The sequence below is a fragment of the Protomyctophum parallelum genome (assembly GCF_964188405.1).
Source record: "Protomyctophum parallelum genome assembly, chromosome: 10".
NCBI lineage: Eukaryota > Metazoa > Chordata > Actinopteri > Myctophiformes > Myctophidae > Protomyctophum > Protomyctophum parallelum.
The window spans coordinates 10,302,755-10,327,795 of NC_139704.1; the positions used below are offsets into that span (position 1 = coordinate 10,302,755).

Here is a 25,041-nt window from a genome sequence, read left to right on the forward strand (position 1 = left end):
CAAAAGCACAGCCCTAAGCCTGATTTATAGATAGTTGCCCGCCGGTGTCGCACGCCACTGCGACGCGCTGTGGGCTTTAGGGGTGGGACGATATGGGTACCTCACGATCTGTAGCGATATTAGGCCCTCGATAATGATAATATCACGATATTCGATATATATTTTGCGATATCTGTAAATGAAAATAACCATAAAAGGCAAAAATCTGGAATTATGTGTATTATTCCAAAATCTTTTTTCATCACTAACTGGCCAAACAGTACATGAATCTTGCATCCTCCAAACAGTAAAACACTGACTGCAACTTGTCCACAACTTGTCTGTCCACAACAATTGGTAGCCTACTACTACTAGTACTTCACGATATTGGGAGGACGATACTATATACTGTATATATATATATTGCTGCGATATATATCGCGATATATCACGATATCATCCCACCCCTATTGTCGATCGGCTATTTTTGGTGCACGACAAGTGCGGGACAAAGTGCAAATCATGCGTTAAGATAGATTGCGCTGAGAAACGTCTCTGCTTGTGCTGTGTTCTCCCTTTTTTTGGAGGGGGGAGAAGCCATGAATTGTCAATGAGTTACTGAGCCCTGGGTCGTTGTGTAGTGCTGCTGTGAAGGCTTTCCCAGGCCGAACAGGGTCGTTTTCCAGGCCGTTTCATGGAACAGAGCCGGGAACTGATGAAAGAGCCTTGGGACGTGTTTGAGGACGTGACGGTGGAGGTAAATGTCAATGTGGTCACACAGAACACACACTGTGCACAAAGACACACACACACGCACACGCACACACACACACACACACACACACACAATAACTTCCTTACACACATGCACACATAATCACAAAACCATAATCATACAGTACATACAAACAATAACTTCCTGACACACACACGCACGCACGCACGCATGCATGCATGCACACACAAACAAAACCATAATCATACATACAAACAATCCGCACACTTGCGGGTGTGCGTTCACACACACACACACACACACACACACACACACACACACACACACACACACACACACACACACACACACACACACACACACACACACACACACACACACACACACACACACACACACACACACACACACACACACACACACTTCCTCTGAGCCACTCTTGTCCCTGACACACGATCTTGTGGTGTACCCTCTGAAAGACACAGCACACGCCTGGGAGCATTGACCTTCACCAGTACACACATAGTAACGCACGCACACACGCACACACACACACACACACACACACACAGAGTTTACTGCCACAAATGGTGCCAAATCTGTGTTGTCTCTGATGTTATTACTTGCGCAAGCAGAGCGCGCAAGTAATAGTTTCGCCCGGTCCGTATGTCCCAGTTTGAGAAACTGTACTTAATACCTGTACTCTGAGTGTAACTGGGACCTGGGTTAGTCAGTCGAGGCTGGTCACGACTTGTGGTCAGCTGGCTCTGGCTCCTGTGTGAGCTTATGCTATGCTTTGCTGCTGCGCTGTGGACTCTGAATAAACAACATCTTGGAACATCATCTCGTCTGTCTGCCGTGTCTCACAAACTCTGTATGGTATAAAATATACCACAGTAGCAAATAGTTACACCTAATATTTAGACATTTCAAACGTTCCTTCACAGAGATACTGAGATTTGACAGTTTACAGCGGTCGAAAGTACTTGCGCACTCTGCTTGCGCACTAGTTGGCCATTTATGGCCTACTAGTGTGCAACAAGCAAGTATGCACTCGACAGAGTGCAGTTCTAGTTATCAATGTTATTAAACTGTTTTAGCTAATCCTGTGTTTCACGGAACTATACCAACACACAGACTTTAGTTAAAATGTCTAATTTTCCATTCTGATGGCCGGGACCTGGTGGTACGGTCTACGGAACATGCCAGTGGCTGAGGATAGGTTCCCAGGGTCCCTAGGGGGCAGTTTGGATGGTCATGCTTTTCCCTCTATGCCGCTGACGCATCACCACTGCCTGGTTCAAATTAAACATGCACCAAACACACACACAAAAGTAACCACACACTGGCACTGACTGTTTCACATTAAAACATGCACACACACACACACACACACACACACACACACACACACACACACACACACACACGCACACACACACACACACACACACACACACACACACACACACACACACACACAGCTTCTGTCCCTGTCTGTTTGACATTAAGGTTTGGTCTCTGAGCAGCAGGAGGCTGTGGTTTATGCAGGTAGAGATGATAGCTCTAATTATCCCATATGTAACACCCCAACAACAAACAAAACAAAACACTGGAGCACTCCGATGAATATTTAGTGACTATACAGAGTGTTTAAAGTGTTTAACACCTGTTTTTTGGTTTTCAACATTTTTTAAATCACTGACATGGAAACGTAGCTTTTTCAGGAAACGGATTTAGAAGTTTTTTTTTTTTTAATCAGCCTCAGGTGTTAATGGGTGTTTAAGAGGGCACAAAACCCTAGGCTGAATATTTGTTTTCAACTTCAGGTCAAGAAATTACAGCAGGCTAAAAAACCTGGCAGACTAAACAGCTGCCCACCAAGCACAGCTGCAGCAAAAAAAAAGTGTATCCAGAGCCACGCACATGCCATGGGACGGCAGTGGATCAGGTGTATAGAGTGGCCCGTAGAGTGGTCGGGATGGCAGATCGATCCCGGGCTCACCCAGAGTTGGTGTCGAAGAGTCCTTGAACAAGACTCTGAACCCCTAATTGCTCCCGATGTGCAGGTTGGTGCCTTGCAATGTGTGTGTGAATGGGTGAATGTAATGTAATGGGTGAATGTAAATCTATGTAAAGCGTTTTGGATGAAAGCACTATATAAATGCACCACCAATGCAAGCATGATAGACAATAGTACACATCTAAAATCAAACATCCATTATCAATCTGATTAGCTGCAGCTGTGTTGAGAACATCACTGGGTAAGGTCACTGGGATGCAGCCTAACACCAGTAAGACGCCCGGAGGGCGAGAAGCGACCTCGTGTGCACGCATGCACCAGGGTAACGGCATGACTGCTGGGCTAGCGCTGGGGCTTTGGCATGGGGGGTCAGATCAACATATGGAATGAATTCTGTACTGGCCATATATGGAGCGTGTCTTGAGTGTACAGAGTTTGATGACGTCAGATTAACATCTGGAATGTCAGAACAGGTCAGCTCCATATACAGTATGGATATCTAAGGGTGGCAGCTTGGGCAGTGTCTGGAGTGTACAGGGTTTGATGATGTCAGATGGGGTTAGAAGATGAGGTCAGATCAACATATGGAGCCATATATGAAGCGTGTTACGAGGCATGACGGACGGACGGACGGACAAACTGTTTTGCAGGTTTTCATAGATACCTGCGACCTACAGTCGCAATTATCTCCTTCAGGTCAGAGGCCCCTTAACATTTGATTTAAATCGAATTCATACAATTAATTAATTGGATGTTATGTTCAGGATATAATATTCTATATTCTTCCAGAAATAAGACCGAATGTGGAAGTCCAATTAAAGGCAAACGGTATGAAAAAAAAATCACACTTGTGGGAAGTGAGGGGCGCTCTTCATCATACATCGTTATACATCACATTCCGCGCTCAGACAATGAAATCATCTCAACGTACGCACAAAGCTGGGCATAGGATGGGCTAGCGCCCCTAAAAATCAATCAATCAATCAATCAATCATGTTGCAGCCATCCAATACCGAGAAACGATCCGTTCCCACAAAAAATATAGAACAATACTAACTTATAACTCCATATATGGCTAAGTCTGATGACATGGCTGACCTGCTGAGACTCCAATAGATGACTAATCGTGACCTCACCTGAGTGACAAGAGCACTTTAGCAGACCAAAAAAAGCACTGCAATCTCATAAACACCTCACCTCAATCAGCGTTCCCTAAATATCAAACAATCTCCATTTTCAAGAATCCAGACAACGCAGTCAACGCTCATTTGAGTAGCATTTTTCAGTTAGTTAACTAATAGCCTGGACAGATTGTCTTGTTTTAACGTCAGCTGGACTAAACATTTCCAAGGTTCTGTGACAAAAGATGAGCATATTGCCCGGGGGCAGAGAAGCCGGAACGGTTTCAGAACATGAAATTGCCAAACAGGCGAATGATCCGTGCGGCTCCGCGAGAGAACAAAATAAGTCGCCGGACATGTGCTCGGGAAACAAAGAAGTCAAGAGCCGCGCGGTGGTCAAACACTCAGCCGCACCGCTGCTCGTCAACTACGTACTGATGCAGAAGAAGCTGAAGATGAACTTGAAGAACCTGAAGCTGCCGCCCGCCAACTGGCTCAGAGACAACCCTCAGATCGGGGGCAGCAGTGGCAGCAAGAGCAAACCTTTCTCCAGTTTTGGGATGGCGTACAACTTCATCGACTCAATCGGAGAGGACGTGGACTTGGTGTCGGATTCGGAGAACGTCAAGAAGCTCCTGAAGATGCCCTACAGCAGGTCTCGTGTCAGCATGGCCGTGCACCGCGTGGGACGCACGCTGCTCCTGGACGAGCTCAGCTTCCAGGAGCTCTTCGTCAGGTCGTCTCGGATGGGAGACTGGATGTGGCTGAGGGAGTTCTACCAGAGACTGACTGACAGGAAGTGGAAGAGGAAAAAGGAGAACAAAGAACTCTGTTCTCAGAGAGAGATCCTGTCAAAGTTCCTCTACTACAGTATGAACGGCGATGGGGCCGACGAGCCTTCGGAGGAAGATCCACTTCAAAGGGACGAGAAGAGCGGAGCCGAGGAGGAGTTCCGTCCTTCCTGGCCGGCATCATCCTCTGACGTGGAGGAATCTAAAGATCCCGAACAGGAAAGCGTTTGTTCGGCGGACAGTGCCGTGTTCACATTGGGCCAAGTGGCAAACTTCTTCCCCAAAGACCACCAGACTCCGCCTCGATTCTTTGATGAGGGAGAAAACTGCCGGGGTCCGAGGAACGACTTTGTCCGGAACATCGCGTGGACGTTCGAGGACATCCACATGCTGGTGGGATCCGACATGCCCATCTTCGGATGTCGGCGCTACCCGGCGGTCAGCCTGCGCCTGCGCGACAAGGACAAGCCCATCAACATCCTCACCGGCATCGACTACTGGCTGGACAACCTGATGTGCAACGTACCACAGCTCGCCATGTGCTTCCACATGGACGGCGTGGTCCAGCGCTACGAGGTGATCAAGACTGAGGACATTCCCGACCTGGAGGACTCCACCTTCTCCGCCGGGGAGGTGAGGGACATCGCGCGGAACATCCTCTCCTTCCTCAAGTCCAACTGCACCAAGGAGGGGCACACCTACTGGCTGTTCAAGGACAGCGACAGTGACGTGGCAAAGCTGTATGACCTTACCACGCTGTGCCACGAAGAAGCCGAGGAGGAGCAGCGGCAGCGTCAGAACCCGTTCGGCCTCCCCGTGGCCGTGCTGCTGTACAAGGTGGCCAGCAACCTGATGCTGAAGGAAGCTGGACGGAGCTGGAGGAACAGGAGGCACAGCGGCACCATTAGAACTCTGCTGCTGAACTGCGTCAAGCTGCTGGAGCGCGAGGAGAGACACGGCCACATGTTGGCCATGGCCCACTACATGCTGTCGGAGCTTGTCCAGCTCGATGAGGGGAGTGCGGAAGAGTCGCTCCCGTCCGGCGGTTCACAGGACACGGGCTACAGCGACACAGAGTGGGATGAAAAGCAGGAGGAGCCGCTGCACACCACCGAACCTCCAGACGATTACGGCAAAGCTGTGGCCGTGATCCGCTCTGTCGGCGAGCTTTCTGTTCCTGAGAGATACGCGTCGTCCTCCACTCGTCGGATCAGACCCAACGGTGCCTTCCCCCTGTCCGGGGACAAGGAGCAGAGGTGCAGATACGTGCTGGCGTACGTTCTGAAGGGACTGAAAGCGGTGGACGAAGATCTAACGAGATCCGTCGAATCGAACGCCACCATACCACTACAGTACAAAGATCGGAGTGCGAGCGGAGCCTGCAACACAGAGAAAGGCCTTAGCCTCCTGGGCAGAGCGGAGTCCATCAGGGAGCACCAAAAGACATGCTCCACGGTGGTCCCCGATGTGCTCCCCGAGGTGGTCCCTGGCTCCGGGGTGGCCCCCTTAGTGGTCCCCAGGGTGGTCCCCGGCTCCTGGCAGCACAGCATGAAGCTCCAGCTCTTCCTGAAGGCCTCCAAGGCGTACTACGTCCTATCCGGCATGGCCGCCGGCCTGCACAAATACGGTCGTGCGCTGCGCTACGTCAAACTGGCCCTGCACTGCCTGCAGTGCTACGACGCCTTCTGCTCCGCAAGTCAGGACAACGCGCAGGAGGATCATCCGCAGCAGGTGCTGCTACTGTTCCGCTACCGGTGCCTGTCGCTGTGCGGGGAAATCCAGCTGCTGCTGGCACAGAACGCCAGCGACAGGGAGGCCCACCTGGAGGAGTATGGCTACCAGACCAGAGACGACCACGAGATCCTGGACAGCCTGCACCACCATGAGAGTGGCGGTGGCTGCCACGCCTTTGGCGGCGCGGCCGTGGACCTGGCCACCCTAACGACGGACCCGGAGCACCAGCTGTTTGCCAGCAGCAAGTGCTACGAGGCGGCCTGCAACGTCGTGGCGGAGTCGGGGTTCCGCGGAGGAGCGGAAGAGCTGGCGCAGGCGCTGAGACGGCTGGGCAACATCCGCAACGAGATAGGCGTCTACTACATGAACCGGGCGGCGGCCATGGCGGCAGAGAAGGAGGTGTCGGCCGCGGAGCAGGAGCTGTGGAGGAAAAGCTTGGCCTGCTTACAGGCCGGTCTGAAGGACTTTGAGAGGATCCAGGACACCATCAACACGGCCCTGCTGCTGTGCAACACAGGCAGGCTCATGAGGGTCTGCGCCCACGCCCACCGCCGTGCCCGGGGAGGAGAGTTCTCCACCGAAGAGGCCCTCTACTACGACAAGGCCATAAGCAACTACGTGCGCGCCACGCAGTCGCTGGGCAGCAGGGGCCGCCACCCGGCCGTGTGGGACAGTGTCGCCTGGGAGCTGTGCACCACGTACTTCACCCTGGCGTCGCTGCTACAGGACCACACGCCGCTGTCCCGCCAGGCCGCCGAGCAGGTGGAGCGCCAGGTGACGGAGGCCATGATGAAGTCGCTGAAGCTCTGCGACAACGCGCAGCAGGAGGAGTCGTCGCCGTCTTCTCGCCACCGCCGCAGAGCGGCCGGCATCCATCAGCGTCTGGCATCCATGCACCACGGCCGCTTCCGCAATCGGGGTGGCGACGGTGGCGATCGCTCCGGGAAGCGACACCGCCGCCTGGCCGAGCTGCACTACGACGAGGCCGCACGCCTGTTCCTCGGACTGGGAGACACGGCACCGCCCGGCGAGCTGCTTAGTGCCCTGCTGGAGAGGGTGGCCTTCGCGGAGGATGCCGCAGCGGTGGGCGGCCAGAGCAGCGACGTGGCAAAGCTGAAGGCAGTGACGGGCGTCCTGGAGATCCTGACGCAGACCCGCCATGCCTTCCAGGGCATCCGTAAAGAACTGCTGGAGACGACCGACCGGGCTGGGCCCGCCGAGGCCGAAGGACTCGACCAGGAAGTGGTGAAGTTGACGGAAGTGTTTGAGACGACTTTTTCAAACCTGCTGCTTCGGCTGGTCAAGTTGACGACGGCGGCCGCCACGAAGTGCAAGTCCGGCGGTACGGAACGGGGCCGGCTGAACACCTATAAGGATGTTTACTCCAAGCTGCTGCGTGCCGAGAAGAACGCAGTGCTCCTAAAACGGGTCGAGCTCTACATGGAGCTGCTGCAGCAGCTAGCGGGCAGCTAGCGGTTAGCGGTAGAAAGTAAAAAATCACACCATGTGTTAAGTGAGGGGCGCTCTTATCATCATACATCACATTCCGTGCTCAGCCAATCAAATCATCACAAATGTCAAATCTAATTCTAATCTAGTCAGACCGAGAACTGTCTAAATTCTGTAATTTCCACCCATGTTGTGCAATACATCACACTGTGCTGTATGCATCATTTGTGGATGTTATTTTACGTAGTTTTAGCAAACACCTTAAAAGGGACCAAAACAGAGGTTGTATGGTCGTTCGACCAATACACCTTATGTTTTAAATCACTTATACACAATACAGTGTATAGTACACGCAGTGTGTATAGTACACAGTGTGGGGGAGCAGCCACATGTGTTGGTAAACCAATAGGAAGTCCCCGGCTGTCTGCCAGGAGATGGTCCGCCTAACATATCTCCATACATATTGACAGATATCTTTGCAATAGGGATGTCTGGGTTCATGTGGCTAAATTAGACGCATATCACATGAAAGAAATGTGTATATCTGTGCACTACTGTAAGCTACATTGCATGTGTTCAAGTGTATATGCACATGAACTTATTGCACTAGTGTGAGTAATATGTGCCTGTGCGATGTGCGTGCACTTACCCACGTCTATGAGCAGAACTATGCGTGTGTGTGCGACATGAATGGGGCGGCGCAGTGCCCCAGCAGGGCTGTGTCTGGGTGTGACTGTGATGTATGAGGGTCTCAGAGCGCAGCGGGACCTGCTTACCCAGCAGATATGCCTGTGACATGGTGTATTATACACACAGTACAGGGGCCCTTTGGTAGAGTGAAACCCAAGGCTTGGGACCTGATATTCGGGACGTCCGGGGCAAGCTGCAGTGTCCGTCATTAATTAGCATCAAAAGAAGGCAGATGACAGCCTCCCGTAAGGAAGCGCGACAGCACAAAGATAGATTTCAGCCGGACGTGATTAGCGAGGGGGTGACTGATCTTTCATACTGTGCTCAGTTTCACTCACGCACAACCCCACATGCACAGAGATGCATACAGACGCGGATATCATGTGCATGCGCCAGCCATTTATGAAAAGTTATGATAGATAGGCCTACATGTTAACTTGTTAAAGGGTAAGACCACTTTTTTAGAGGTTTGGGTTGTTTTCTTACCTTATTATGGGCAAACTATTACATTCAATGAGTTATTTCGCTCCGTTGTGTTGCAATTTGCAATTTAAGAAATAAAAAATAGGGTCCATTGACTTCCATTGTAGCGGGGAAACAGCTCTCAAAGTCACTCTTTTAGCACATAAACGAACGCAACAAAAGCTGATTCTGACAGTTTATGACATCAGGAAAACTCATGCGGTGTTATTAAAAAAAAAGAAATGTCAACTTTGTCTTGTTTTGACTAATTTGTGTAGAAAGAAGATCCGGTAGGTATGCCTACGCCGACCGAATCACTGCTGTTCGCGTCTGATCTGATTGGACCAAAACTGTACACCACTTCCTTATTGGAAACGACGGGGATGTAAACAAATGGATTTGATCTTGTCCGCTTGTCACTAAAAACATACTCAATGGACGTGTTTGAGGGAGACACTTTATAAGACACTTTAGAAAACCCACCTTTTCAGATTCCATCATGGCCCATAGCACTTACCCTATACCCCCTTAGATAGCATTTCTGTAGACTTAGATAGCATTTGATACAGATTTATAGCATGTTATGTAGACAGCACTATAATTGCATTGTTTGTAGTCACATAACACGTCATAGTACATATGTATAGCATAGTAAAGTATACATGTATAGTTTATATGTATAGTTTCATTATATATAGATATTCCACTGTTACGTTCTTAGCTTACGCATGTTTCATGATAAATGCTTTTTATGTGATTTTATGTGATGTATGATGCTTTTTTGTTCATGCTTATTGTAATATTATTGTTATTGTAATCTTAAAAGACGTAAACTATCAGAATCCGCTTTTGTTGCGCTGGTTTATGTGCTAAAAGAGTGACTTTGAGAGCTGTTTCCCAGTTACAATGGAAGTCAATGAGCGACAATTTATATTTCTTAAATTGCTAATAAACAACACAACGGAGCAAAATAACTCATGGAATGGAATAGTTTGCCCATAATAAGGTAAGAAAACAACCCAAACCTCTCAAAAAGTGGTCTTACCCTTTAAGTGTTCATTCTCATATTCACTGTTTATGTAGGCTACACATATATATCCTTTCATATACTCAACTCAGTGTTAAATTCATATACTCATTGTTAGCATGTAAATAATTAATATATCCATTAGCGATAGATGTATAATTATTGACCTGTTTCCTTGTGAGTGTGCTTCACTTCCTTCAGCCAGTATTGCCATGTGTGCTTATAAGCAACCTTTTTCTGTAATGTCAGAGTTGCCGGTTTCTGTTATTTTGGGCTTGTTTCTAAAGTGTACAGTAAGTAGTTGCTTATTTGGGCTTGCTTCCTAATGTTGTATAAACCAGTGGTTCCCACATTTCTTTATGTCAAGGAACCCCAGATTAAAATAAAATTGTCCACGGACATCCGTGCCGAATTGGAAGGGACAAGGCCGGCCGGGGCAAGCACACAGGTGGCCCCGGTTGATAAAGAAAACAAAATTGGCGAACGGGAGGCCGATGCCCCACATGTTGCTGGGGGGCATTCCGTCTCCCTTGGGGGGCCCGGCTGGAAAAATGGGTGCCTTACGGTTTTCTCGCTTTTACTGCATGGTTTCTCGCTTTTACTGTAACATATCTTTGTGCAGCTCTTGAATCTTAAGGGGCTGACACACACAGTGTTTTATTCTCACTGCACATTACGGCTATGACACCTGAATATCCCTCAATGAAGGTTTTCTTTATGTTGAGTCTTGAGCCATCTACTATCAGGTTGATTACTGGAATCCTTTAGTCAGAATGGTGTGTGGGTGTGTGTGTGTGGGTGCGTGCAATGTGAAGCAACAATTGAAATCACAGCTTACTTAATGTTGGACAGACAGACAGACAGACAGACAGACAGACAGACAGACAGACAGACAGACAGACAGACAGACAGACAGACAGACAGACAGACAGATAGACAGACCAGCCTCCAGGTATAGTAGCCAGTCTCTTAAGGTTTATGATATCACTTCTGGGTGAAATTCAATAAGAGAAAGGGCCTTTGAATTGTCCTGCTGGAACTCAGCCAGACAACAGAGTGGGAGAGAGGCAAGGGGCAGATAACAGCAATACCATCTTTATTTATCTATAATCCACTGGAACCCTGGCGTCCGCATTCTGGGTTTGTCATAATATATAGGCGAATATTTGGAGAAAAAAAACTACAAGCAGCTCACACCCCATCACGTTGCAATGCGTTGTTGAGCGTTGTGTAGATCAGCTATTTTCCGCGAAGAGAGCAGAAAAAACGATTTGTACAATTATATAGCGCCCCGGGGGACCCCTTGATGCATCAAGTTGAGCATAAAGTAGGCATCAAACCTACAGAATGCTCTCATAGGTTGATGTTCTCGCTTTAGCTTTCAACAATCACTTTACACTGTCTTCATGGGAATGGACCTCTAGTCTGCCTGCTATGCTGTAGGGGTGTCTTCATGGGAATGGACCTCTAGTCTGCCTGCTATGCTGTAGGGGTGTGACGTTCAACCTCAAACCAGTACCATGTGCGGTTTGGTAAGAACATTAGGGGAGGAAACAGGAAGTTAAATTGGCTGGAGGGCGCCTTTAAGACAATAAAGACAATGGTTGGGGAGAGAAGAACAGCAGATATACATACATAATATTGAACACATCTTGCTGCTGAAGGAGATGTCCTAAATAACAGCCCCAGTATACATAAACCTTTAAAGCAATAGCATTAGGATGCAGCTCATAGCGCCTTGCGTACAGTACAACTGACACAAATCTGTGATGGTGTTGCGTGTCTCCGTCAACACAGCCCACTGTTTCCGACAGAGCCCTGCCACATGTGTGTGCCCTATACCACACTTTCAGGTTAACCATATGAACCCCAGCGTCCCTATTCTGGGCATGTCATAATAGGCGAACAAAAATGAGGGGACCAAAGTATAGTATAGTCAATACTATATGCAGGTCAATTGAATGTCTAGTTTAGGTTGTGGTTAAGGCTGTACTCATACCTTGCTTGACAGAAATGGAGTGTTTTCACATAGAAAATATGCTATTTTTGGACGATGCAGTCTTCTGACGAAGTATGAATTCTACCTTTATAGAAGCCAGGGGGTAAGGGCACAGTGTATTTGTACAAAAAGAAAAGAAAAGAGAAAGTAAGGGTGAAATTTGGTCCCAGAGGGAACAACAACTCTAGTCCATCCACCTCCCCTGGTGACCTTTCACAGAACACAGCACTGGGAGGCACAGTATTATGGCTCACATCTCACTGGGCTCTTAAAGGATCAAAAACACCACCCATCTACAGTGTCTACCTGTGCACGCACGCACGCACCTTAGAGTATCGCACGCACGCACCTTAGAGTATCGCACGCACGCACCTTAGAGTATCGCACGCACGCACCTTAGAGTATCGCACGCACGCACCTTAGAGTATCGCACGCACGCACCTTAGAGTATCGCACGCACGGACGCAGACAAACATGGACAGAGGTGCATGCACGTGTGCAGCCGTGCACAATTTTTTGCCAGCACGGGTGCAGAGTGACACACTGTATGTTTACCACAGATATTGCACAAAATGTGTAAGCAACACACATGCACACACACGCACCCACACGCACACTCTCACTCCGATTACCCTTTCCCCCCCAACTCTCCTCTTCAATGCACTCCTCGGGGACAAGAAGGGTCAGATAGAGAAGAGGAGGATGAGAGAGGTGCCTAGAGCCAAGAACGAGTTGGTTTTCAAGAAGAAGAAAAAAGAGTGTCATCTAAGCTGGCCGTCTCTGTCCTTCCTTTGAGAGACAGTAATCCTCTCTCCTTCCTCCCTTCCAAGCAGATATGATCCCTCGTCCCGTCTGAATGGGAACAGGTGAGCCGTCTGGGGACTCCGTATCACTAGAGCAGCGATTGGATTCCAGCGTCCAAAGAAGAGTCTTTTTTTCTCTCGGGGCCAGCAGGGTTGTGCCGCTGCCAAAACAGGTGCACTGATCAGACATACTATAACCTCTGCTTCTACGTCTGTGAGGCCGGTGTGTGCGTGCGCGCGTGTGCATGCATGCATGCTTGCACACACGTATCGTAAAACTGCTGCTCAGTCAGTGCTGTATATACTGTATATTATGTGAGTGAAATAATGTATTATTTATAATAATAATAATGTATTATTATCAAAAGCTTAAAGAACTGAGACAATGGAAGGGACATACTGATGAGACTCAAACCTATGTTGAAACTTTGTAATATCAAAATGTGTGATCAAGGGCTCCACCGGTAGCTGACCGGATAGTGCATCGACTACATAATCACAACAACACATCCTGTTTGATTCCTGCTGGAGACTTGTTACATGTTCTCTCTGCCTTCACTGTCCTGTCTCTCTGTTATCCTATCTAAATAAATCAAAACTGAATTGGCACACACACACGCACGCACGCACACACAGAAACTCAAGTCCCCAGTGCACAGTGCCCAGGTGTACATGGGGAGAGAACCCTGATTCTGATATGTGCACATGCATGATTGAGTACACGATACACATACATTGGGTGTGCATGTGTGTATTTGTGGTTGGGTTCCCTGCTGTGACCAGGGTTCAAGGCAAGCAGCTGTGAGGGGAAGCCCATGCAGTCGTTGGGTGGTCTCACACCCTGCATCATAAATTATGGCCCTCCCCGTTGGCCTTTAAGTGTGTTGGGGTTAATGTAGCTTCATGCCCTTCTCTAGACCCTTCCCCCTTCTATAGGTGTGACCTTCTCTGTACCACTATAATGAGGCTACGCAATACGAGGACCAACTGCTCCTTCCAGGAAATAGGCCGACTAGGGGAATCCAGGTGAAAGCCATGAATCTATTCTTGGTAAATGGCTGCTACCCTTCTTTAAAGGGGAGAACAACCGGGAGAATTAAAGGGAGAATTGGCAGAGCTCTCGCCTCAGTATTTCTTGTATTTATTGATGTCTCTGAAGGGACAGCTGGGGTATATAGATGTGGTTCGCTGGACTACTTAACTACAAGACTGTCCCCGGGCTGGCGGGCAGGCGCGCACACACACACACACACACACACACACACACACACACACACACACACACACACACAGCCACAGCCACACACACACACACACACACACACACACACACACACACACACACACACACACACGCACATGCCCTTATGTCCCCTACAACAAGGTGACCAGTGGATCAGAGATCCCGCCCAGAACCTTGGAAAAAGCTCTGCGCCGAGGACGAAAGCAGCTGTGTCTATGTCTAATACCCATAGGAGGACCCTCACCACATACTGGAGGAACTACTGGTGTACTGGCAAGGGCTGCTTCTTTTTTTGTGCCCCTGACTACAACAGGAAAGGATATCGGATCATTATTGTCTTATTGGGAGTGCCACCAGATTGCGACTACAGAAGTACCCTGGTGGCACAGTTAATGGGACTTAAAGTAGCTATAAGTAATAATATAACACTTTTTTTATGACTTTTTTTTCTCCATTCTGACAGCCAGCAATGGGTTAAACATCCACAAAAAAGTCACACCTGTGTGAAGTGATCATCATGACGTAAATTAGACACTGGACCAATAACAAAGCTTCTAAAATCTTTAAATGCAGACTTTTTTGGGAGCATTTCATCCATAGCTGGCTGTCTGAATACCACTAAGACGCCCTGAGGGCGAGATGCCCTAAAGGGCGAGGTCGCGCTGAAACAACAGGTCTGGGAATGCCCATATTAAGGACGTTTTCAGATCTGGTAGAGCGTAAAATGTGTGCGCGCGGCGCGCCTGTGCGGGATTCGACCCAGGAGGGTTAATAAGGCCAGACGGGGCCTCGGGCCAGCTCAGTTAGGGCCCAGGTAGGGGTAGGCCTTAATTTTCGGGCCTGTTGAGAACTCGCAAGCTCATGTGGTAATGAAGATAACTTCATAAACGACATATTACACCATTTCCTCCAATGTGCTATTTTCCTATCGATGTGCTCTCTAGATAACACCATTTATTATGACTCGATTGACTTTGAGATTTTGTAATGGAGTTTGTCTGTCTGTGTATGTCAAATCTGGCCACAAGAGGGTGCGGAAAACACGGATCAACTATGCACGCCTCTAGGTTGCCTTGTTGTATTTTACTGTATGAAATTGCTGTATTCATTATTTTTGCGCCAGGTCATATACAGACCCTGCCGCTAGGGGACGTTATTTGCTAGGTCCGTATATATATATATACGGACCCCAACGTATACTCCGTGTATATAATGGTTGAGCCCCACGGCAGCTTTTAACATTGGTCCGGTTGCTATGCAACGTTTCCGTCACCACAACCACCACTATGGGACGTTAAACCTTTCCTCACTTTACCTCAATTCAAAGTAGGATTTTCAAGCCTCCATAAGTCGGAATTTTGGAGAGCTGTCCTTGGTGGATCTTCTGCCATCCAAAGTTCGGATGTAATTTGTGACTTTGTACCGCATCGCTCCCGACATGTAAACGATTCTGACGACAGGTAAACAGTGTGCGCTTGCTCTAATGATAGCAAAGTGTGTGTGTTGAGTGTGCGTATGTGGCGCGGGGGGGCAGGCAAACTGATGGTGGCACTGGGAACTGGGATTAACAGCTAGCCGCAATAAAAGAGTTAAATCGTAGTCTGTGTCTTGACTCTTGTTTGTTATTGAAGCTAGGCTGCAGAGGTTCACTGTGTAGCCTATAACAAAACTGGCTTCATCCTATCTCTCTGCAAAGCCTCTTCATGCATATCTTCCTCTGAATAACAATTGTGGAAAAAGTACTCATTCACATTATTTGACATTATTTGATTACTAGAAATAAAAGTAAAAGTCCGGAATTCAAAATGGACTTGAGTAAAAGTTTTGGCATTAAAACGTACCAGAAGAGAAACGTACTCATTATGCAGAATGTCCCATTTCATGTTTTCAAATCAATGTTTGAAATGCATTGTGAACTTGTAGATCGGCTATTTTCAAATGGCCGAAATGGATACAGGGTTGAAGTGGTTAATGGATGTTTAGTAATGATCTGCAAATCTGCAAAGTAACTAGTAACTAACTACTGTAGTGGAGTAAAAGTTAAAAAAATTGATCCGAGATGTTACGGAGTAGAACTGTAAAAGTTAAAGTATTGGAGATACTGAAGTAAAGTACAAATACCTCAAAATTGTACTTAAGTACAGCACTTAGGGTAATGTAGCCTATACTTACTTTACACCACTGCTGAATAATGGTAAATCTTGCCAGAGACCGACGATCCTTTTTGTCAACAGTGAAAACATGCAGCCAAAAGCCTTTTGTTTTGGAACCTGTAGCTTTTCTATCATGCTTAATTAATTTGTTACGTTCTTAACAGAGAATGACTTGGCCTGTCAAGTTTAAATACATGGCTTAGCGTCTTTGACGGACATACAGAGAGGAGGAGCCAGAGAAAATAACATGCTGGAACAATACACACAAACAAAACCACCGGCTGCTACTTAAAATATCATTCACAGCATATTTTACTTGTGTTTAATCACTCTCATAAGTATAGAAATTGCCGTTATTATCTTTGGCTATTATATATATAAGTGTTGCCATGGCTCGTGTAATCACAGTCGGAATACAGGTCCAGACCGCGCGTGTGTGTGTGTGCATGCATGTGCTTTTATACACATCTGTACACATGTGGGCTAGACACACACACAGTGTATACAAATACCCTAACCCTATATATATATAGATATACATATTTTGTGTGTGTGTGCGTGCATGCACGGCTGCACGCGAGCGCACATTAGCACACATGCACTCATTAGCTGTGTGTGTGTGTGGGTGTGTGTGTGTGTGTGTGTGTGTGTGTGTGTGTGTGTGTGTGTGTGTGTGGGTGCGTGTGCGTGTGCGTGTGTGTGTGTGTGTGTGTGTGTACGCACACACACACACACATACATATAAGACTTAAATAAACAGTGCACGTCCGATAGGAATGTAGTGTGTCTGGAGGCTGGCCGGCCGGCCTGTGAGAGCACAGTGCCAGTATACTTAACATAACTGTTGATCAACCGCAGCAACGGCGCGATAGCCCCACGTCTGTTTCCATGGCAGACAGGCGTCACAACACTCAGCTAAGGAGTCTGGAATACTTTCCATTAGGGGAAACATTGTGGAGGAGTTAACCTGATCATCTGAGAGAGAGAGAGAGAGAGAGAGAGAGAGAGAGAGAGAGAGAGAGAGAAAACAAGGAAGACTAGGAGCTGGTGAGAAAGAGGGAGAGAGTGTGAGGCGGAAAGAAAAAGTGATAGACGCAGAAGGAAATGGAGAGTAATGGAGACAGAGTGAGCATTGAGAGGTATTGACAGAAAAAGGGGTGGTTGAAGAAAGAGAGATACCATACTTCATTTGAACCCGGGTGCAGTACTTAGTTTAGACAGTTTTTGGTTTAGACTAGTCATTGGTTAGACCAGTCATTAGTCCTACAACTACAACCTATCTCAAACCCTCGCCCTAAACCTAACCTCCCACGGGGCAGCACACCTAAACCTAACCTTAACCCATGTCTAACCATAACCAATGACTAGTCTAAACTAAGTATGCACCCCTTTGAACCCCACCTCCTCTTTCTTTAGTTTTTTGCTCATACCATTAATGATAGTTTCTGACACTAATATTAATCACACACAAAAAACAAACACCAATGTGCACCATTCATCGCACATTAACTCTTTTAGAAGCTGCACCATGCAGGCCTTCTGCAGCAACAATGTCTCTTTGAGAGACCATTAAGAGCCACATCTCACCACCTTTCATCAGTTGTTTTGAGTTTTGACTCCGCCAGAAATAAAATAGGCCACACTGATGACGTCACAGTGAGGTTCTGTGGGTTATGCTGCCGTTAGCCTCAGAGTAGATTCAAAACATGGCACTGGACCAAGGCACCGACGGCGCTGCCGAGCGCAATGCTATTCCCAGCGATACTTCCCACCCTATTTTGAAACACAGAGCGTGATTGGCGGGAATATGCTTGGCTGTGTGTAGTAGGACACACTTTGATTCAGCATTAAGATTGGAAAAGCAGAGGGGGCACACAGAAAGGACTCTTAGATTGTATAACTTCATCATGCATGAAAGAAGGCAATACAAAAAACATTCAGGCCCAATTCAGAAACACTCAGCCCCACACTAACCATGGCCAAGTTCTTAGCCTCATTGGGAGTGATAGTGTTGTCGTTGGGCCAAGCTTTTTATGAGCTTTGGTCCTTGATGTTAACAATACGATCCCCTTTATGGTCAGAGTGAGTGCTTGAGTCTTAATGACCTCTGGCTTTGGTAGCGTTAGCATGCTAGTACAGTGAAGATAACCTTCAGAATTTGTCTTTTTACAGGCCGGTGCAGCATTCAACCACAGAATACTTGGACTTTTCTTCTCTGTAAAGACAGGGGACGGGCACAGAAACAGTTTTGTGTCGGACTCCATTAAAGTGTTTTTTAAAGCTTAGAGGAGAGCAGTGAAAGAGGAGCACCGTTTTCTTTGCTTGTTTTCTAAGTCTGTCTCTTTTGTGAACAGATCATTCTGCTGTGTTGTAACGAGGGAAGAGCGGCTAATCTTGCCGTTTTCAACCCAAACAACTCACGCACAACTGCTGTGCCGTGCCGTCGCTGTGTGTGCGTTGGCATGTCACATGGCGATTCCCCCTTTGTTTTCTTAATAATTAGTCAGTGTTTTCACAGCAGGGGGCATTATGTGTGTGAGTAACCGAGCCTGTTTGAGACTACTTAATCTACTCCCTCTACACAGTATAATCCTGAGTGTCTGAGTGGTTACAAATGTAACCAAATGGTTTACATTTGTACAATCTCAGTTACAAATGGATAAATTAACACTGAGGATTTTACTGTGTACTCTCTCTCCCCTCTCCATTTCTTCTGTCTGTGAATGGCTGAGAGTTGGTTCAGAAGAATTCAGAGCTGCTACTTGTGTTCCTATATTTTTGTAGTAATCCGCCGTTTGATCTTGAGATGGAAGTAGATGATGAAAAATGGGGCCCCTCTGTGCATCAGGATCCCTCCGTATTTCATTCCCTGGAAGGTTTGTATGTTTAAGACAGGATGAGAGCAGTATTCAGGGTGAGTGGTGAGAGAGTTAGTTACTGTCAAGGCAACACACTGGGTTGGTCATTAATGTTGCATTATGCTGACTACTGAGACCAACCTTTTAGTCTTCCAGTGACATCATCGATGGGGAATACAAGCTAATAAAAACTGCTGGCTTTCTAGTCCTGAAAAGTTGCAATGCGAAAATGGAAGCCATCGTTCTCACGATAATAAAAATCTAAATATTTTTGAAAATAAATCTGCCTAATGATGATGTCACTGGAAGACGGTTTCTAACTGCCCACAGCCGTCCTATGAGACACAGACTGAGTAGAAAAGAATGTTTTCATGATTATTAGTGAGGACCTATTATATGAAGATAGGTTGAAAAGTGGTCCTTTAAGGCATTTAGTAAGGGGAAGTTAGCAAAATGTTTGAAAACACAAATCTGGAAAACACCAATAGCTTTCTTCAAAAATGTGTAGCCTATATAAAAGGTGTCTACTAGTGAAGAAAAGTCTGCACACTCATAGCCACGGCGCAGGATAATTTATTAGACGAATACCAACGTTTTGACCTGGAAAGGTCGTATTCAGTAGACACCATAAAGGTGTTTAGTACCTCTCAAGTAGTTTCAGAACAACTCCTCACAGAAACTTTGTGGAAGCAATCAATGGGCCTGGGAGAAAAACAGGAGCATTGTAAATTGGCCAATATTAGCCTGTATTATGGGTTTGTTGGGGTGCTGAATCCAACATCTAACATTAGTTAGTTTAGTTTAGTTCTTAGTAAACATTACTCCCTGGCCATGAAATCGGCCACGCCTACTTTTCAGAGGGCTTATCCATCAAATTGTGGTGGCCGTAATTTTCCACTTAAGCATTTTGGTTAAAGTGAAAAAAAAACACCCCAGAAAACCCACAATTAGTCATCCCACAAGCTCATATTGGCCAATTTCAATCTTTCCAGGCCCTTTCTAGGTACCCCAACTTTGATTGCCTCCCACAAAAGCTATTGGTAAGCATATATTTTCCAGATTGGTAAAAAATCAGTCTAACTTTCATTTATTACACGTATTCAGATCAGCTAAAAGTGCATGCCACCTACTTTATGTGTTGCTTACTTTAGAATGTGTATAGACACTGGAAACTGAGGGCACAGAGAAGAGGGGCATGCAAGAAATGACGAAGCCAGATTCAAACTCGGGACACAAAATGTATATCCCACTACGAATCCCCAGCTTCAATTACTACATTACAGTGATTACACACACTTCAGAAACTACTAATATCAGAACGAAAATACATCGCCTGGATGCAACTGGGACGTATCCTCAGTGATGTACCCCAAGGTCATCGGGGTTTCGGGTCTCTCGAACATCATAGCCCTCACTCGGGTGACCCAGCCGGGGTGATCAAGTCCCGACTTACATCCCAGTAGCTACCCTTGATCAGAACCACTAGGGAAAGACAGGGCCGCACAATCCGTTGGAACCACTCCGGAACTACTATGCCGGGACTGAGAGGTACAATTCTGGTACTCATACACATACTGTGTACAAATGGAACCAAAATTACTAAATTGTACCATTCTCAGAGACTATTTAAAGACACCTGTACAAATTATACAATTGTGCAATGTGATTGTGACGTCCATATACATTATATATATATATATATATATATATATATATATATATATACTCCTAACTATTAATCATTTACCTGGGGACCACCTGGAACACCCTAGAATTTACAATTTCTTTCATTTAGCAGACCATCAAGGACACAATTATCCCTTCACTAAGTCCCTACCCAACCCATCCTTGTCTAATAGGCACGTTAGCAGTGAAGAAAGCTTGACCTGCATAGCAACCGTTGCTAAACTATTTGGATTGGCATTGGACAATCGCTTTTTGGGGTGGGATTTAGTGATGAGATGTTACTGAAATTGGTGAAAGTAAAAGTGGACCCACATCTTAATCTCTCTCTGGTCTTCCCATCATCTTTTCTAGAGTCAATCTCACTATAAAGTTTGCACTTGTGGGCTGCCCAGTGGATCACCATGGCAGAGCTAGTCCTTGTGGGTCGCCCGGTGGATCACCATGGCAAAGCTAGTCCTTGCGCAGCCAACCAGGGGCTGCCTGCTCGTCCGACTTCCCTTTAGCCCGACCCGTCGGACTGTTCGGACTAAAGGGAGGTCCTGCACTATTAAAATGACATATGACATAAGGCCTGGGCCTAACGGTCCAGGCACCTAGGCTGGTAATCCAGCTTGACAAGCATGTTGCTGCGTGTCTTCAACCCCATCTATCTCCCCGTCTCCTGTCAACTAACTGTTAGTAATTAAACTGTTATACTAATTAGTAATTTTATAGTACAAATAGCCTACATGAATTTCCTACATTACCAATTGCACATTAAGTGCATACAGCGTGCGCAATGGTTTCTCAATAATCCGTTGCGTTTGAACACATTTCCTTCAGAATAATAAACAATCAAAGATTACTGCACAAAAATGGGTACTTCATATTGATCTTTCATAACATGGCTCAAACCTTAATGCATGTTCGTAGTCTCCTGACTCTAATTTCAAGTGGTAACATTTTAACGCGTCCACCTTTATGATTAACATTGTGTTTCGCCTGAATTTCACAATCGCCACTGTTTTCTCCATTAACCAACAGGCTTTAGGTGCTGCAGCACAGGGCACCAACCTTGGGGCGGCACCAAATGAGAGAGAGAGTGAAAGAAGACTGAACTGAACTACCACCGCAATCGCCGAAATGTAGAAGCAAAAGGAGCACTAATGTTAAAGTCCTAGTATTTGTCACATACATTGCTGTATGCAAATTGCAAAATGTGTTCTCCGCATTTGACCATTTCTTTGTATAGGTGAGCCGCAGTCATGCCGTGCTTGGTATCTTTGAGTGCAAAGATACCCTTGAGTGCAAAGCAGGGAGGAATTGGGTCCCATTTTTACAGGTCTTTGGTATGCCCCAGCCGGGGATCGATCCGACCTCCCAGTTTCAGGGCGGACACTCTAACCACAAGGCCACTGAGCTATAAATTGTATTAAAATATCGATACCATGGCACAAGATCTAGTCCTACTCATCAAAATAATGTTTTATATAATTATGCTTATTGCTTAAACACAAAACTGTACCCTTTTTAGGGAATGTACTGTAACTTCAGAGAGCATCAGGCTACCTTTTTTTCCCCTCTTTTCTCTAAAATAGACATAACATTTTAGAAAGGAACCCTTGGGACGGGTTTTGTGTCAATAGAGCCGTGGCCTGTGTAGTTTTACCTCATGTGTGTCCAACACATTAACTCTGCTGTTAAACACACTTCCCCAGTAAACATGTCAATCAATAGCGTCCTCTATTTGCCCGTTTGGGTCGATACGGGACGAGCGAGCCAATGGCATCGATGTTCCACCTGCCGTTTCACCCTCCATTGCCTTGACCCCGACGACGCCTGATCACATGACCCCATGTTCATTAAAGTAGACCGAGGCCACGACGTCACGTTGAAACATGCACATACACAACTGGGATACACATTATATAGTACACACACACACACATATAGTACACACACACACACTCTTTGCTTGGGTGGTAAGGTAGGATTGGTGTGTGTGTGTGGTCGGGGGGGGGGTGCATGTGTCCCTGCAAATACACAAGTATGCAGGGGCACAGACACATGCATGCACATGCTTTCTCTCTTACAACGAACACGCACGCACACACACACACACACACACACACACACACACACACACACACACACACACACACACACACACACACACACACACACACACACACACACACACACACACACACACACACACACACAGTAAAATCCTGTGTTCATTCATCCATTTGTACCTTTGACATTGTAAAACCAAACCTTTGGGGGTCCATTTGGTTACATTTACACTGTGATGGTTATGAAATGAACACCCAGGAGTTTACAGTGTAACCACAGCCATGTTGTTGGCCTTGACAGAAACACTTGTTTCAAGGTGAGTGGCTGACTAATGCATTTTGAACTCTGACCCTTGTGAGAAAGATATGGACCCACTAGTGACCAAGACCATCAACACAACAGTCATTTCAAATGCCTTGGCTTAAACTGTACCTTGCTCATAGAACAAATAACATTCTGTGTAACGTTGAAGGTTGGTTTTAATTAGTCTCTCAAGACTCAACTGCCTCCGCCCAAAAAAGGTCTGTACACACTTCTGTTTTGGATTTGCATTCTCGTAATATCTCTAGCTTGTTGCTTAGCAGGAATGGAACTCCGTTGAATGCATTTTTCTAAATCTGATAATGTTGAGGCAGGCGAAATGTTCATTTCTTCAGCAACCTAGAACCATTCATACGTTGGCAAGAGCGCCATCTATCGTAAACCACTGAAAAGACCATATGAGGGAGATGTCCATCATCTGCGGTAAAGTGTTGGATTAGACTTGCCATAGATCTCCGTCAACCACACGTAATGTGTTAATTCACGTTGCATGATCTGACAAGGTCGATAATCCAGACCTGTTTTACCGATGAAGTAATTAACATAAAAGACAGCCAATATAGTTGCACCTTAAGGGGTCCCTCATAAAGGTGCTTTATATTAAAAGCAGCTAACTGGAATAAGTTATTAATGGACAGAGAGAAAATGTGAAAGAGATAGATTAGTGAATAAGGACTAGTCTTAAACACTTTGTCTCCTGTTGGCACTGAGGTCAAAATTACTGCAGCCTCCGTCTTGTCAACAATAGAGAGTATGCACGTGACATCATCATCAAACCCGGAAGTTATGCAGGAATGCCTAGTGTGTGGCAAAAAACAACTTTCTGGCCTTGACAGCCCATGCATCCAAACAGAAAAGTCCTATCTGATTGCATTACACAAAATTAAAAATGTAAACTCACTTTTCCTGTTGCTTTGCCACTCGATTTGCCAATCGATGTGCCATTCACTTTAATCATGCGCATACCCTCTACAACAGTCTTGTCAAAACTCGACTATTGTAACTCCCTCCTTACTGGCCTACCAGCATGTGCACTTAAGCCTCTCCAGCTGATCCAAAATGCCGCAGCTCGCTTGGTCTTCAACCAGCCAAAATTCTCACATGTCTCCCCCCTGCTCCGCTCCCTCCACTGGCTCCCGGTCGCTGCCCGCACAGAATACAAAACTCTGATGATGGCATTCAAGGCAACCAAAGGTATGGCTCCCCCATATCTTGCAAGTATGATTGAACCCTACAAACCCTCCCGCGCACTCAGATCAGCCAACGCAGGGAAGCTGGAAGTACCCTCACTAAAAACGCCGGGACAACGCTCCACACGTCCCAAACTCAATGCACTTCCCATTGCAGTCAGAACTGCAGCATCACTCCCAATCTTCCGCCGTAGTCTGAAAACCCACCTTTTTAGACTCCATCATGGCCCATAGCACTTACCCTACCCCCTTAGATAGCATTTCTGTAGACTTATAGCATCTGATACAGACTTATAGCATGTTATGTAGACAGCACTATAATTGCATTGTATATAGTCATAGCACGCCATAGTACATATGTATAGCATAGCCATAGTAGTATATATATATAGTTTATATGTATAGTCTCATAATATAGATATTCCACTGTTACTTTCTTAGTAAGTCGCTCTGGATTAAGAGCGTCTGCTAAATGCCTAAATTGCAATTGTAAATTGTATATAAACTCACACTCTTACAAAAGCATAATCCTCATTAGGATTGTGGTGTATGAATTCATTTGCACACAAAAGCACGCTTCACTGGGTGCAAACACACACACACACACACACACACACACTCGCACACGCACTACCCTTGGCTCAGGCAGCAGATTAGGCTGTGGGAATGAGGTCACACCTGCAGTGGTTGGCAGGGTGATAAACGATGTTGCTTTAAACTT

General features: G+C 46.4%; 1 protein-coding gene across 1 annotated transcript; it reads left to right on the top strand.

The window, feature by feature from the left end:
* Positions 1–4,215: 4,215 nt before the first annotated feature.
* Positions 4,216–7,857, top strand: LOC310865666 (erythroid differentiation-related factor 1-like; the record flags this gene model as incomplete). The annotated part of the gene is made up of 1 exon (XM_083774875.1): positions 4,216–7,857. The coding sequence occupies one exon, from the start codon at positions 4,216–4,218 to the stop codon at positions 7,855–7,857; it is 3,642 nt and encodes a 1,213-aa protein (XP_083631001.1).
* Between the last annotated feature and the right edge of the window lie 17,184 nt (positions 7,858–25,041).